At 40.7% G+C, this 12,981-nt stretch overlaps 1 protein-coding gene across 1 annotated transcript in view; it reads right to left on the bottom strand.

Moving 5' to 3' along the window:
* Positions 1–6,648: 6,648 nt before the first annotated feature.
* Positions 6,649–12,981, bottom strand: part of LOC106961526 (cadherin 2, type 1, N-cadherin (neuronal)) — a 91,402-nt gene continuing 85,069 nt past the window's right edge. The window contains exons 15-16 of the mRNA XM_015055311.1: positions 11,135–11,299; positions 6,649–6,973 (exon numbers count right to left, since the gene is read on the bottom strand). Coding sequence (XP_014910797.1) covers positions 6,767–6,973; positions 11,135–11,299 — 372 coding nt within the window. The 3' untranslated portion in view covers positions 6,649–6,766. The remainder of the gene's footprint in view (positions 6,974–11,134; positions 11,300–12,981) is intronic.

Below are 12,981 nucleotides of genomic sequence, written 5' to 3'. Positions count from 1 at the left end.
TGTGGTATTAAAACTGAAACATTTTAGTGTGACAAAAAAAAAAAAAAAAATCTTTAAGGGCCAGAATGCTTATTGACAGCACTGTCGATCAAGGATGGATGGAAGAAAAGCTTGATTGAAGAACAGGCCTCCTTTCACTCCTTGTGCAGAGGAAATGCAAACACTCTGATCTAGTATTACACTTGGAGGACAGCTGTGTAGAAATCAAATTGATTGATTTTACACAAGTGACTGGGTCCATGCACAAATGCATTAAAGAGTGCATGTGCCCTGGTAAGCACTCGCTGTCATCCAGACTACTTACTTATTCATTCAAAGGTAGCATGCAGGGGCTGAGAATTCATATGAAATATGTTCTCGCTGCTCAGGGCCAGAAATTTCTATCGATGGCCTGGGCGGCATCCATCTTTTCAAAGTCCACCAAAGGTCACTGGCAGCATAACTCAGAAGCTGGTTTGCATTGGACTCTGGTTTGTATTCTGCATGTTTACCAACACCCCCACCCTCACCCACCGAGGCTGGGTGGCTCTCGCTGTTGTACTTGCTCAGCCTTCCTCGCACTCACACTTCCTCACAGACACACAGGCCGGGTAGCCGAGGATGGCTGTCTTGTAAATCTGCTGCGGTGAGGAGTCGCCGGTGGAAGCATTGTTTCACAGTCAATAAAAGCAGCCCTGGGGTGCTTGTAAGAACAGGCAATCTGCAGCCATTTTCCCCTGGAGAACATCCCGGGAGTGCTCCAAGCTTTAGGAGCCGACTTTTTCCTCGCATTTGAAGTTAATATTTTGAATAAAACCTGGAAAAATAATAAAAAAAGAAATATCTACCAGCACATATTGCAGCATCTAATGAAAAGATAGAGGAGTGAGCACCAGAGCCAAGTTTCACTCTAGGAAAGACAACAAAGCACAGAGAGAGAGCCAGCAGCTGATAACACATTTATTATTTATTCATCGTTTTGTATTACTGAGGTGTTCGCTTTCTTCTTTTTTTTTATTCTTTTTTATTATTGTGCAGTTTGTATGTAGAAGGTATTCACAGATATTGGCTGAGCAAAATGGTGTCATTCCTACCCGACTTAATTAGCTTGGCAAATAATTTTCTGCCTATTTAAACATGCTTGCCGTTTACTATTTTTATCCATTCTTCAGCGGGCTGAAATGTGTAAATGAGACACCGTTTTGTGCAATTATATCACCCGACCTCACTGCACCATCTTGCAAATACACAACGAAAACATGCCTCTCACACAATGGTCATTAATTACGGCTCAGGCTGTCAATTTCAATGATTATTATCAACAAAACATTCCACATTGTCCCTTAATTTCCTATGTAATGCTTTGAAGCAGCACTCCTGACTGAAGCAGTTTCCACTCTTGCCTTATTACAGACTCTCCCAGCACATATCTGTAAAAGGTAGAGAGCTGTATGTTTTCAGTGCGGATATCGGGGGGAGGTGTGCAGCATTCGCCTTTATGTCCTGGACTCTCTTAGATTGCCGGCGTACCTTCGGGGATAATCCATGTTGTGAAATTGAAGTGGGGGGCAGGAATATCAATTCTTTTTCTCCACCCTCAGCAGGTGGAGAAAAAGAAGAAGAAAGAAACAAGACCTGACTGCCTGGTGGATTTGAACCAGTTGGGGCAATCTCAACATCATGATGACAATACAGCGGGGCGGGAGATCGCAGAAGCGAGTTACAGCAGATGGAGTTTTAACCATGCTGCGTTTCTTTGCATTTCCACAAAAAAAAAGTTTAGCGTTTAACACTGACATCAAAAAAAAAAAAAAAAAGATTCTCACATGCAATTTATTTATTTATTTATTTTTCATAAGACCATCTCATTGGTCAGCATTTGTTTCCATGTTTTAAGGAGGATTCTGTATTTTTAGCCAGTACAACACCTGTTGTGAGATTATCTTTTCAATTATCATGTTCTGGGTTGCAACATATTTCACACTGAACCTATTTGGTATGGGAATGCTGGATAATTATCACAAACCTCTCTGTAACCCGAAGAAAGTGACAGCAATAGGAAAGCGGACTTTGCACAAGCTCGGTGCAATTTGGTGGATCATTACATTTACATCAAATTCTAACTATGCAATCTGAAAGTCACAGTGAGTGTTCGAGTCAGGGAATGCCTTTGTACTCAAATATATTGCAGTTTTGGTGAGCCTGTGTGGATCAAAGGCCCAGTTTCCCACTCTTAGCTGTACTTCAATGTTCTGTTGCAGTTGCTTATCTCCTGTTCATGAATATTGCAGAAGATCAACAGTTTCTGAAATACTCAGGAAAGCCTGACTGGCAGCAGCAACCACTTATTGTTAAAAGTCATTGTGCCCCATGTCTGAGAGTTGCTTTAAACGTCAACAAGTTTTCCTTTCCAGACCTGGATTCGGAAGTGCATTAGGTTGCTGCATTGGATAGGCTGATCTGCTATTTGGGTTATCAAGCAATTAAACAGGAGGCATGTGACTATCCTCTTCTCTGGAGGATGTTAAGTATATGTTAGGGGATCAAGCTACAGGTATTGACACTTTGCAATTACATCACTTAATCATTTGAGGAATCGTGACTGACATTGGAAGTGACTATTGAACAGTCGAATGACTGAGATTGTTTTCCCCAAGTTGTTGGTAGCCATGGTGTCTACTTGTTGAAGTCAAGCTAATTTGTCTGTGAACGTAACGCACCTAGCTAGGGCCCATAGATGGCGGAATTTACAAAAATTTGAAATTGCTAACTTGAAAATGGACTCATACCTCCTCCCTCCTGATATGTTAATCAAATTGCCAACTTTGTCTGAATTCACACCATGATTTATGTCACTATGTCATAAACAGTGCTAAGATGACACGCTAACCAGTTTTATGTTTTGCACCTGAAGGGCATTTTCTCTATGCTTACTAATGGTTAGGCATGTACCTTCTCCATAATGCAATATTTGATATCTTTGTACACTTACTTATAAAGTAGGCGAACATTAATCTTCATACCTTGTGAAGTGTTGACTGCAAACCCTCGATTACACTGAGAGCTGTCAGCCATTATGATTGACTACTGCTATCGATCACCCCCATATCTTTCCTCATTAAGTCATACAACAAAATGACAAGTTTGGTTTGGATCCTTATCTATTTGAGGAGCCAATGGCACAACAAACTATGACCATTTTAAAAAGGGAAATCAACTAAATAAAAGCGACATTAGGCTACCAGATGTATGTCTTTTGACAGGCTTTACAGGAGTGCATATGTTGTTTTGACGCATGTCATGGCGAAGTGGGCAGAGTTCTGAAAAGTGAGGCGTCACGTGCAAAGGGTCAGCGAGTAGAAGTACCTGCCACTGCCTTGGATACTCAAGGAGTAGGGGGTCTTGGATTAGCTATGAAATTGACTCCTTGGTCAGCATTGTCTCTATCAATCTTAGTGGTAGTGGACAGCTATACTTGCTAGCTCATGGCGATAGGTCCTACCACACCCATTTTCCCCTTACATCAGGGGTCCCCAAAGTCGGTCCTCTAAGCATTCTGCATGTCTTAGTTTTTTCCCTGGTGGTAGTAACAACCTTTTCAGCATGCCAATGTTCTTCTTAGGCCTTCTAATGAGCCATCATTTGATCCAGGTGCACTAAACCAGGGAGAGAACTAAAACACACAGGATGCCGGCCCTCGGGGACCGACTTTGGGGACCACTGCCTTACATGTTGGCTGTAAGGAGATGCAAGGAAGGATGGTAATTGCTAATGCTGCTAGTATGTCCACCTGCATTCAGAAAAAGCTGCAGTGAACTCAGTCAAAAACAATGTCTATGTTGGCATACTATGTGTCGGATGTGTAAGTAATCAATTTTATTAACCAAGGGACTAACATTAGCATTGAAAACTGTCTACATCCATCTACATTCTTCTTGATATTGTCCTGTATCATCTTCCACATATCAGTAACGGTCCTCCTAACCACCACTTCAAGATAGAATAAAAACTCTTTAAAATGCAATATATGCAACATTTTATTTCCGGAGCAAAAGAGGCTGCTGTGAACAAGAACGTACCATGAGAAGATACTGGTAAACTAATAACTCCAGGTTAAATAATTTTTGGTATGACTTCAGGGTGTTAGAAATGTGATCCACATTTATTTTATTTTCCATTTCCACTTTTTGTGTGTTCTCCTGCTGCTGCCTGTTGTTCTGCAATGGACAGATGTGTGTAATTTAATAGCCCCCCTTTACTCATCTAGGCCTCACAAAGCAAACAAGCAGATGTCTAAAAATGTCAAACTACTTCTTTAATGGTGCGCAATCTACTCAAAGTATGTGCTGCTTCAGTGCACACGTTGGAAACTTCATTAAAATGTTGAATCACTAAACACATGTCTGCTGGCTCAAGATCAAAGCCAGCAAAAGGGGTTAGTCAAAAGTTAACCCCTTCCATTAAGTGAGTGGAGACAAAAGGAAAAACAAAGGGAATTGCTTCCGTTTGAAAACCTCAAGGTAAAAATGGAAGTGGCTCGATTGAGCAAATGTGAATCGGCTGCAGTTGAAACAGAACCTGCAGGTCAGACGGTTTGTTTTTTCAACATTAAATCTCGCTCTGCAGTGTAACATTTTGTGTCAACTATAGGAAATGGAGTGCAGAGCTGTGGACACTCAAGAGATAAGCTCTGCACACCACAAGGTCACTTGAAAACAAGGGTTCAGTGACTCTAGGAGGAGTCCGATGAGGATCTTTAAAAAAAAAAAAAAAAACAGCAGGATTTGCTCAGTCTCATTTTACTTAGTCTTTCACAATTGAACATGACTAAATGTAAGAGAACCTAAAGCCTGAAAAGGAAAGAGGAAGCAGGGGATTTTCATCATCCATCAACTGAAACGATTTCTCCAAGTGATTCTTGTTTTCTACCCCAAGAAAATACAAATGGAAGTCTTAAGAGGCGGCGCTGGGATTAGCAGACAATCTTCATCTAGAGGTCAAGTTTAATCTGACAGTGCCCAACTGAACAAATCCCATATAGCAGGTAGGTGCGGGGTGAGTTTGTTTTCAAGTTTCTGCCCTTGACTGGGGGACACACTGTTGCATCTTGAATTTACCGCTTAGTTTATATCCCCAAAGCAACAAAACTTCCATGCAAAGGTTTACTTTTTTATTTTTTCAGTTTTGTACATCTCTGCAAACAAGAAAAAAAGGTATGATTTATCGGCGCCTTTGGCAAAATGTCTTGTGGAGAGCCACTTGCATGGAAAGGCTATTGTTCTCAGACTACACAACTCAAAAAGTAATTAAGCCTCTGAATGCTGTGTACAAGAAATAAAGAAACAGGGGCTCTTAGCTCCAAAATCAGCATTTTATTTGGATGATTGGGGGTCAGAGATGTATAATTTGTGTTCCAGTACACACCGCTATCCACAAGGCTCAAGTCCAAAACCTTTTCCAGTCTTAAAGCTGAATCATTAGTCAGTGCCCATTAGCATGTTACCCAGCCCACTCTCCCTTTTTTGGTACAAATTCAAATGTTGTGCTGACAAGATCACTACTTTGATTTTTTTTTTTTTTTTGTCATTTTATTTTTTTTATTTCTTTTTTTATACAAAAAAAAAGATACAACAAAAAAACGTTAATTTCTACACATGTAATGTCACCCAGAATTGCATTTTTTTTTCCACTTTTAAATAAATTTGGGAAACTTTTTTTTTTTCTCAAATTTGTGTCATGAAAAGATAAAAACATGCAAAAAACTTGAATTTGTTATCAAATTATACATTTACAAGTTTGGAACTTTTGCACTGCTTCATAATACTACATCCAAAGGGAAAAAAAAAAGAGAGAAAGTAAAACAAAACAGTATGTACACACACACACAAACTTTTTACATTGAAGTAAATGATGAAAATATGAGATCATGACTAAGGCAAATTAAGTGTACATAGATCAGATCAAAACAGTTTTTGTTGCATTTGTAAAGTACTACATCACCTCAAAAAGAAGAAAAAAAAAACTTGAAAAGGAAAAAAAAAATGCTACAAAAAGTGTGATTTATAACTCCCTTTATTTGCAACCAGCTGCATGATTTTAATTTTTTAGTGAGAAACTCTAAAGGTCTAGCATACTGTACAGTGCTGTTCTTAATTATTTTCCTTCCAACTGAGATTTATTTAAATATTCTTCAAAACAGGAGCATTGGGTAATCAAAAAAAAAAAAGAAAAAAGAAAAGAAAAAAGCACGTAGAAGCATACCAGAGTGTAACATACTTTGTCTGAAATCACTCCAAAAGTCAGTACCATTAAAGCCTTGAACATAAAACTAATCATTTAGATCCAAAAAAATGTACAAAAAGGCACATTATATCCCAGTGCTTCTGTACTGTGAAATTCAAGTTTAACTGAGCGCATTCAATACCGACAATCCGAGTGGCGACAGTCCACCGAGTGTTATCTCCTCACATCCTTCACACTTGGAGCACAGGCTATGCCTAAGCTTTCGACAAGCATATGTATGCGTAGACTACAACAATAAGCCTAGGTTGGTTGTTTTTTTTTTTTGTTTTTTTTTTGTGTGTGTGTGTGTGTGTGTGTTTCGTTTTTAGAAAAAAATTCTGAATCAATGTTTATTATTTGTATCTTTTCAGTCACAGTTCTCTATTACTCTCATGGGAATATCAGAAGCTGTATGTGTCCTTCAGTGGGAAATCTTTCCTTCTCTTCGTTTAAAAAAAAAAAAAAAAATCGTAACTTTTTATCCGTCAAGGTGAGCCTGCGTCTCCTAATCGTCGCTTCCGCCGTACATGTCTGCCAGTTTTCTGAAGCGAGGGCCCCAGTCGTTCAGATAATCGTAGTCCTGGTCGCCCCCGCTGCTGGAGGAGTTGAGCGAGCTTAGGGAGCCGGCCGTGGAGCCGCTGCCCTCGTAATCGAACACTAGCAGGGAGTCGTAGGGAGGAGCAGTGGGGTCGTTGTCAGCTGCCTTCAGTCCCTTTGCAGAAAAAACAAACAAACAAAAAAACCCCATCAAGATTTATATTTAACATACAATGTATGAAAAAGACTTTCCTTATCACTGCCTGGTAACGCAACTAAATAATTCCTGTTAACATAGCCAAAATTATTTTTATTTGCTAAATGTCAAGACCAAATCGTTGAGGTATTTTATTCCAGTACACTCACAAGCTTATATACATTTCCGTAATATTTGATACATCTGCTTTAAAACTGTATGACTTGGGTTAAATTATTTGGTTATGTCTCCAAAAGCAATTTCAAATGTTTCTTAAATATTTCCGCACAACCTTTCCTCATGATGCCGTCTATTATCACAGCACTAGTCCATCCAGCACAAACACACACACGCACGACATAATGTAAATACGTCAACAGATCAATTATTGTGCTGTTCTCAGGCTTCAACCTTGTCAAATTTTTCTTCCAAATGTCAAGAAAATCATTATGATTCAACACTTCCAATTTCCTTTCATCATACCACGAGACATGTGTCATTTACTTCAATTAATGGATTCTTCCTCTTAGAGTGGCCTTGAAGCTCATATTGGGGTGGAAATCATTTCACTGTAGACGACAACACTGTTCTTGCTGCACAGCTTTTGATTTGTGCAACACTAAACCATTCACCCCAGCACTATAATTGCTGGAGAATTTCCCCCTGGGTTTTTATTTTTGCATAAAACTGTGCCATCTTTAGGAAATCAGGCATTTGTTAAATTCTGATCAGTAGGGCATTTTAACTCCTAATTTACAGTAATACAGTTTTAGAGGCAGACTAGATGGCTTGGATTTCATTTTCAAAAATGCTTATTTTAGTCACATGAGCCTTAAGTTGGCCTTGTGGACATCTCCAGGTGCTGGATGTGAAGATAAGACCTCAGAACCGCCTGCACCAAGGATTGAGGCCACATAAACATTGCTCTCTCTCTCTCTCTCTCTCTCTCTCTCTCTCTCTCTCTCAAGTGCTACTTCTCACAAACAAGCCAATTTACCGTAAAACCTTTCAGCGGGTCTCCCCTCCTCTTGTTTAGGAAATGAGGTTCTTGCTAAGATTCATCAGACTCGCCTGCTCCTTTGAGAGCCCTCTGCTTTTACTCAGATCAGACCCTGATGTTTCTAGGATGTAGAAAAATCTGCTTCTTGATCAAAAGCATGACTGGCAGCTTCAGATGCCTGGTGGAATTTTTCTCTCTCTCTCAATAACCCCTGTGACTGAGCCCCTTGCCCTCCTCTGCCATGTCAGTACAGCTCTGATAGGATGTCATCTGCCGTCTAGCTCAAAACATCTTTAATATTTTATAGATACCCAGCTCTGTAAACCATAGACCCAAGCAGAGACGAGGGCAAGTGGGTTGTTTGCACACGCATGCGCATATCCAGTGTCATCTCGAGGCTCGCGGTGCTAGTTGGGAGTGGTCTCTGTTTTGAAGATTGTACTTGACATTCCCAGAAATCCTCATAGCAGCACCAGAGGTCCTTATGGATTGTTATTGATTTCCAGCCTCATTCACTAACAGGACTCTGGAGACTTGATGGATTGCTAATCTAGGAGTTGAGATGTGCTTTGGCCATGAATCACTTTTGGATGCAAGCCTGGTTTCTCCCCCTTACCACTGGAACCGAGGACACTCGACAAATAATATGTGAATTAAAAGAAGTACATGAACATAACAGAAACGAGGCCTCAGCTCATTGGGCCTTGTCAAAGATTTATGGTTTCCGCTACGCAGCCTCTATAGTGCTGAAATGCCCTCAAATAAAAAGATGGAGTGTATTAAAGTGCCTGGGCACTTAGCCATTATTTTCCACTTGTTAGCTTTGGTTAAGTATTTGCTCAGGGCTGTGATGCTGATCATTTTGTGAAAAAATATGACAGATGGATAGTTCATTTCAATTACAACCGTAATAGCTCTGCGGGATATAGCCCTCTCCATCTAAAAGTGGCAGTTTCATAAAGTTAGTCAATAACTGAACTCGGCATTCTAATAAAAGATTTCATTATAACAGAGTTATTCCCTGTTGTAGAAACAATCACAGCCCGTAAGTGTGAAATCATGAACTGCCCTCACATTTTGGAGCAGCTCCGTCCTGCAGATAAAGAGAAGTGCAATCAAACCCACTTCTGCCACAGAAAACCTTGTGAGGGCTGAAATGAGACACTGTGTAAAAAAAAAAAAAAAAAAAAAAACCTGAGCGCAATCACTTCAACTTCTCCGCCTGTGTACACCTGTGAGCTACAGAGATGTGAGCAAGTTTGCACCCTATGTTTTTAATTTTGCTCTCCTCTGTGAGACCAGGCCAAAAGTTGACTAATGGAGTACTGTTTGTCCAGCTAAGGAGTTAACGTCCTTATGGTAAACATATGCTTGATGTTTTTCCCTGTCCTTCTAATTTAATTAAGAGGCCTGAGGTCTGAGGGAATGTGCACGATTCAGGATCGAGATGAGACACTCTCCCCCTCACTTCCTCCCTCCCTCCCCGACTCCTCTTCTCCCCTCTCTCTTGGCAGGCGGCCCTATCAGTTAGGTCATTCCAGCTCAATGAGCGTGTCGCAGCTACCATGGACTTGGCTTTAAGAGCTGTCAATTTTGAGACTCTAAACCGACCAACGCTGGCTGGTTCAAGTGAACGCTTCTTACACCTGAATATGCTGTGATCTAAACCGGCTCATTATTGCTCTGGCTGTGTGGTTCGGGCTGCTGTCCACCCATGAGGTAAACATTCCTCAGTCTCAGGCTTTTCCAGCATTGATATGCATTTAGTGCCAACAATCATCTTGCATCAGCTCCAATCACCTTCCCTTTCCCTGTCAAAGAACTACAACTCCACAGTATGATGCTGCCACTACCATACGTTATGGTGGGCACTGTATTTTGGCATCAACAGTTTTCATAAAGGGTCACAAATAATACTTGACCTGTAAAGAGATCATCTTTACGGGAAATCTTTGCAGCTCCTCCAGAGTCAACATGTTCTGATCAGACTTGTAGTTTTGCAGTTGTGCCATACACTTTCTATTTTCAGGTGATGAATAAAACAGTGCTCTGTGAGATACTCGAAGTGTAGGATGTTGTTTTATAATCCAAGCCTGGTTTAAAGTTATCTAAGGTTGGACTCTACAGTTTTTACTAATTGGGAGAAAAAAAAAATGTGATTCTAGATTTAGAGGAAATAGGGGGCAGAATATATAAGCTTTCTACACTTCTGATTTTTATTTGTAAAAAATTAAAACCAACATGTACCTCTTCACAATGATTCACTACTTTGTGTTGACCCATCACATTATACAATACCAAAAAGTTTCCTGTTGATAAATTAAATCTTTGGGCCAAGTAAAAATTGCTTTTCTCTTTACATGAGCTGTTAAGACAAGTTTATAGCTTGTTTTCATGACTCACAACCGGATGGGGGGCGGAGGAGGCGAATGGCGCCCGGTTAAAGGGAACCGAGAGATAAATGGTTAGGCGGCAGAGCCGAAAAGAATGAGCTCTAATCTAAAAACATGGGCGCCTTCCAAAAACTAGGAGCGAACTTCATTTGTAATGCAGTGAAACTCTTGTCTGTTGGAGCTTGTGAAAAATATATGACTCCTCTTTTCATTTTACATTCTCCCTTCATGCCGGAGTCAATGATGGCCTCAGGCAAACGAGGGCACTCTGAGCTGTGCACGCCGATAGAAAGCCGATGCACTGCTGCTCTCATCTTCTATTACTATGCTGACACATCTCTATCTCCACTTTTCAGGAGGAGGAAAACAATTATATCCAAGTGTGTTAGTATCATATACATTTTGGGGTTTATAAGCGGCGCAGCGGTGTCAAAATTAGAAAGGTTTCTTGGTCTCTGCTGGGAAAACAAACAAACAAAAAAAAAAAACAGCTCTAATAACTGAATTCAAAATATCTGCTTTCCAGCTAAAAGGCAGCCCTTGATGCTCCCACAAAAAAAAAAAAAAAAAAAAAAGTCTGACTGTTTACCTAGGAAGAAATGTCATAGGAAACTCATTCAACTCGAAAATGAAATTCAAGCTTTTCGACTGCATTGCCATCTTTGGTCTCTTCCTCGGATTTAATTCCACCTCAGAGAGACCCGGGCGTCAGTTGTTAGTAACTGTATTCAGCTAATGTGTTTTTACCTCATTGATGAAGTCTCCGATGTCTCCTGGATGGGGTGCTGCTGACCTCATTGGATACTGCGGCTCGGGGTGGAGGGGTCTCTCGTCTAGACGGCGGATTCCCACCGGCTTGATGGCATCGGGCTCTAACGTGTCTGGCTGCTGGAGCTGACTCAGGTCATAATCCTGGGGAACACGCAAACAGATGGAGCTTAGCTGAGCTGTGCGACAAGACCCTGAACTGAGTGAGATTATTTAAACAGATAAACACATCCTGTGCTGCAAAGAGCGTGAAGAAGTTCAACTCGGGGGAGGAAAGATTTTAAAGTTAAATTGCAGCATGGAGAGTTGAGAGAACATGAGGGGGGACTTTAATCTTCTTTTCTGTAAAGGAACACGCCAAGGAACGACTTGACACATAAGAGCAGCCAGCACTGAAGGGGTTCAAGCCGAGGAGCACATCATATGCCGCAAACTCTCTGTACTCGTGCACGGTGCAGCAGGAAGGATGTGCAGGCAACTATTTCGCTCTAATCAATGCCCAGACACGGGATGGTGGATATGCATAAGCCACTGCTAATCCTATTAACATTACCAAGGCAACCTGAATGGCTCGCAGTTTGTGCAAAGTCATGGGCAGCAAGACAGGATGAGAACAGAGGGAGGTAGGGGGGGAAAAAAGTTGGAGAAAGAAGCTGTGAAGGAGGGCAGAGCGGCTGAGCTGAATGACGGCTGGATGGTATGAGGGTGACGGCAGATATGATAAAGATAACACCATTTGAGAGGCAGTGTGTGCCTAATAGGCGTGCATGATGGATTGTCCCTCTTTAAGAGATTTTCAGTAATCCATCCATCTCTAATATCCCACTTGAAAATTATCTTTGCTCAGTTGCAGATGTCACTCCCAACGGAAACAGGGATGTTGAAATAAACATGAGTGCCGATAAACCTTATGCAGAGGAAACTCAAACAATGCTAAGTAAAGTATGCACCATTGATCATTATATTCATACATGAGGTTCACTAAATTATTGGACGAAAAGCTATTCCCTTTATAAAAAAAAGAAAAAAAAAAGTGATTGTTAATACTGTTTAGTTTGTCTCTTGGATGTGTTACCAGCTTGGCAGATTTGTGGACTACTTAACTTGTAGCCAAAGGTCAGCATATACTCAGCAGGACAGCCAAAATAAAACTGGGATTTATGCCTGAAGCATTTTAATAGGTGTCTGTTTATTCAGAACTATCAGTCGGGTAGATAAGCAGGTACAGCATCCTTCAAACCCTCTTAATAAGAACCTAAAGCTTATAAACGATTCTCTTTTATGAGAAATTGAGATAGAACATGGAGCGACATATCCTAATGTGTATGATGGCAAACAAGTCAGGAATGGTGCAGTTTAAGCACTTCTGCACATTTCTGCTCGGGTATGTTTTGATGTTTGGTGAGTTGTCTTATCGGATGATGTAATAGTTCTGTTAAGATGGGGTCTTGCATGTCAACAAACCCTGCTCTTTTAACCTGGAACATGAAATGAACACTTCTTGTGAACGAACACTAGACCTCAGAGATTGAAATATCATGATCTTCATTTCAAAAGCTCATTGTACCCCATAGGTTAAACGCCAATGAATAAACAACACATGATCTCAGGTGCAACATGACATACCCTCTCCGCCATCTTGTAATACATTCCTTTGTTTCAGCTGCCATGTTGAGAGAAAACTAGGGTGGTCACATGGATACGAGAGGCATTTGGAAAAATCCTGTTTCATACACACCCTTATGCCCCCACAGGCTCTCACTGAGCTGATCATTTGTGTACATCTTGTAAAAGAAAATGTAGTTCGTCTTTGTTGTTCTTCATTC

Source organism: Poecilia latipinna, unplaced genomic scaffold, assembly GCF_001443285.1.
Source record: "Poecilia latipinna isolate Pla-1442-1.1 unplaced genomic scaffold, P_latipinna-1.0 Scaffold1309, whole genome shotgun sequence".
Classification (NCBI taxonomy): domain Eukaryota; kingdom Metazoa; phylum Chordata; class Actinopteri; order Cyprinodontiformes; family Poeciliidae; genus Poecilia; species Poecilia latipinna.
This window is presented reverse-complemented; position numbering and strand designations above follow the sequence as displayed.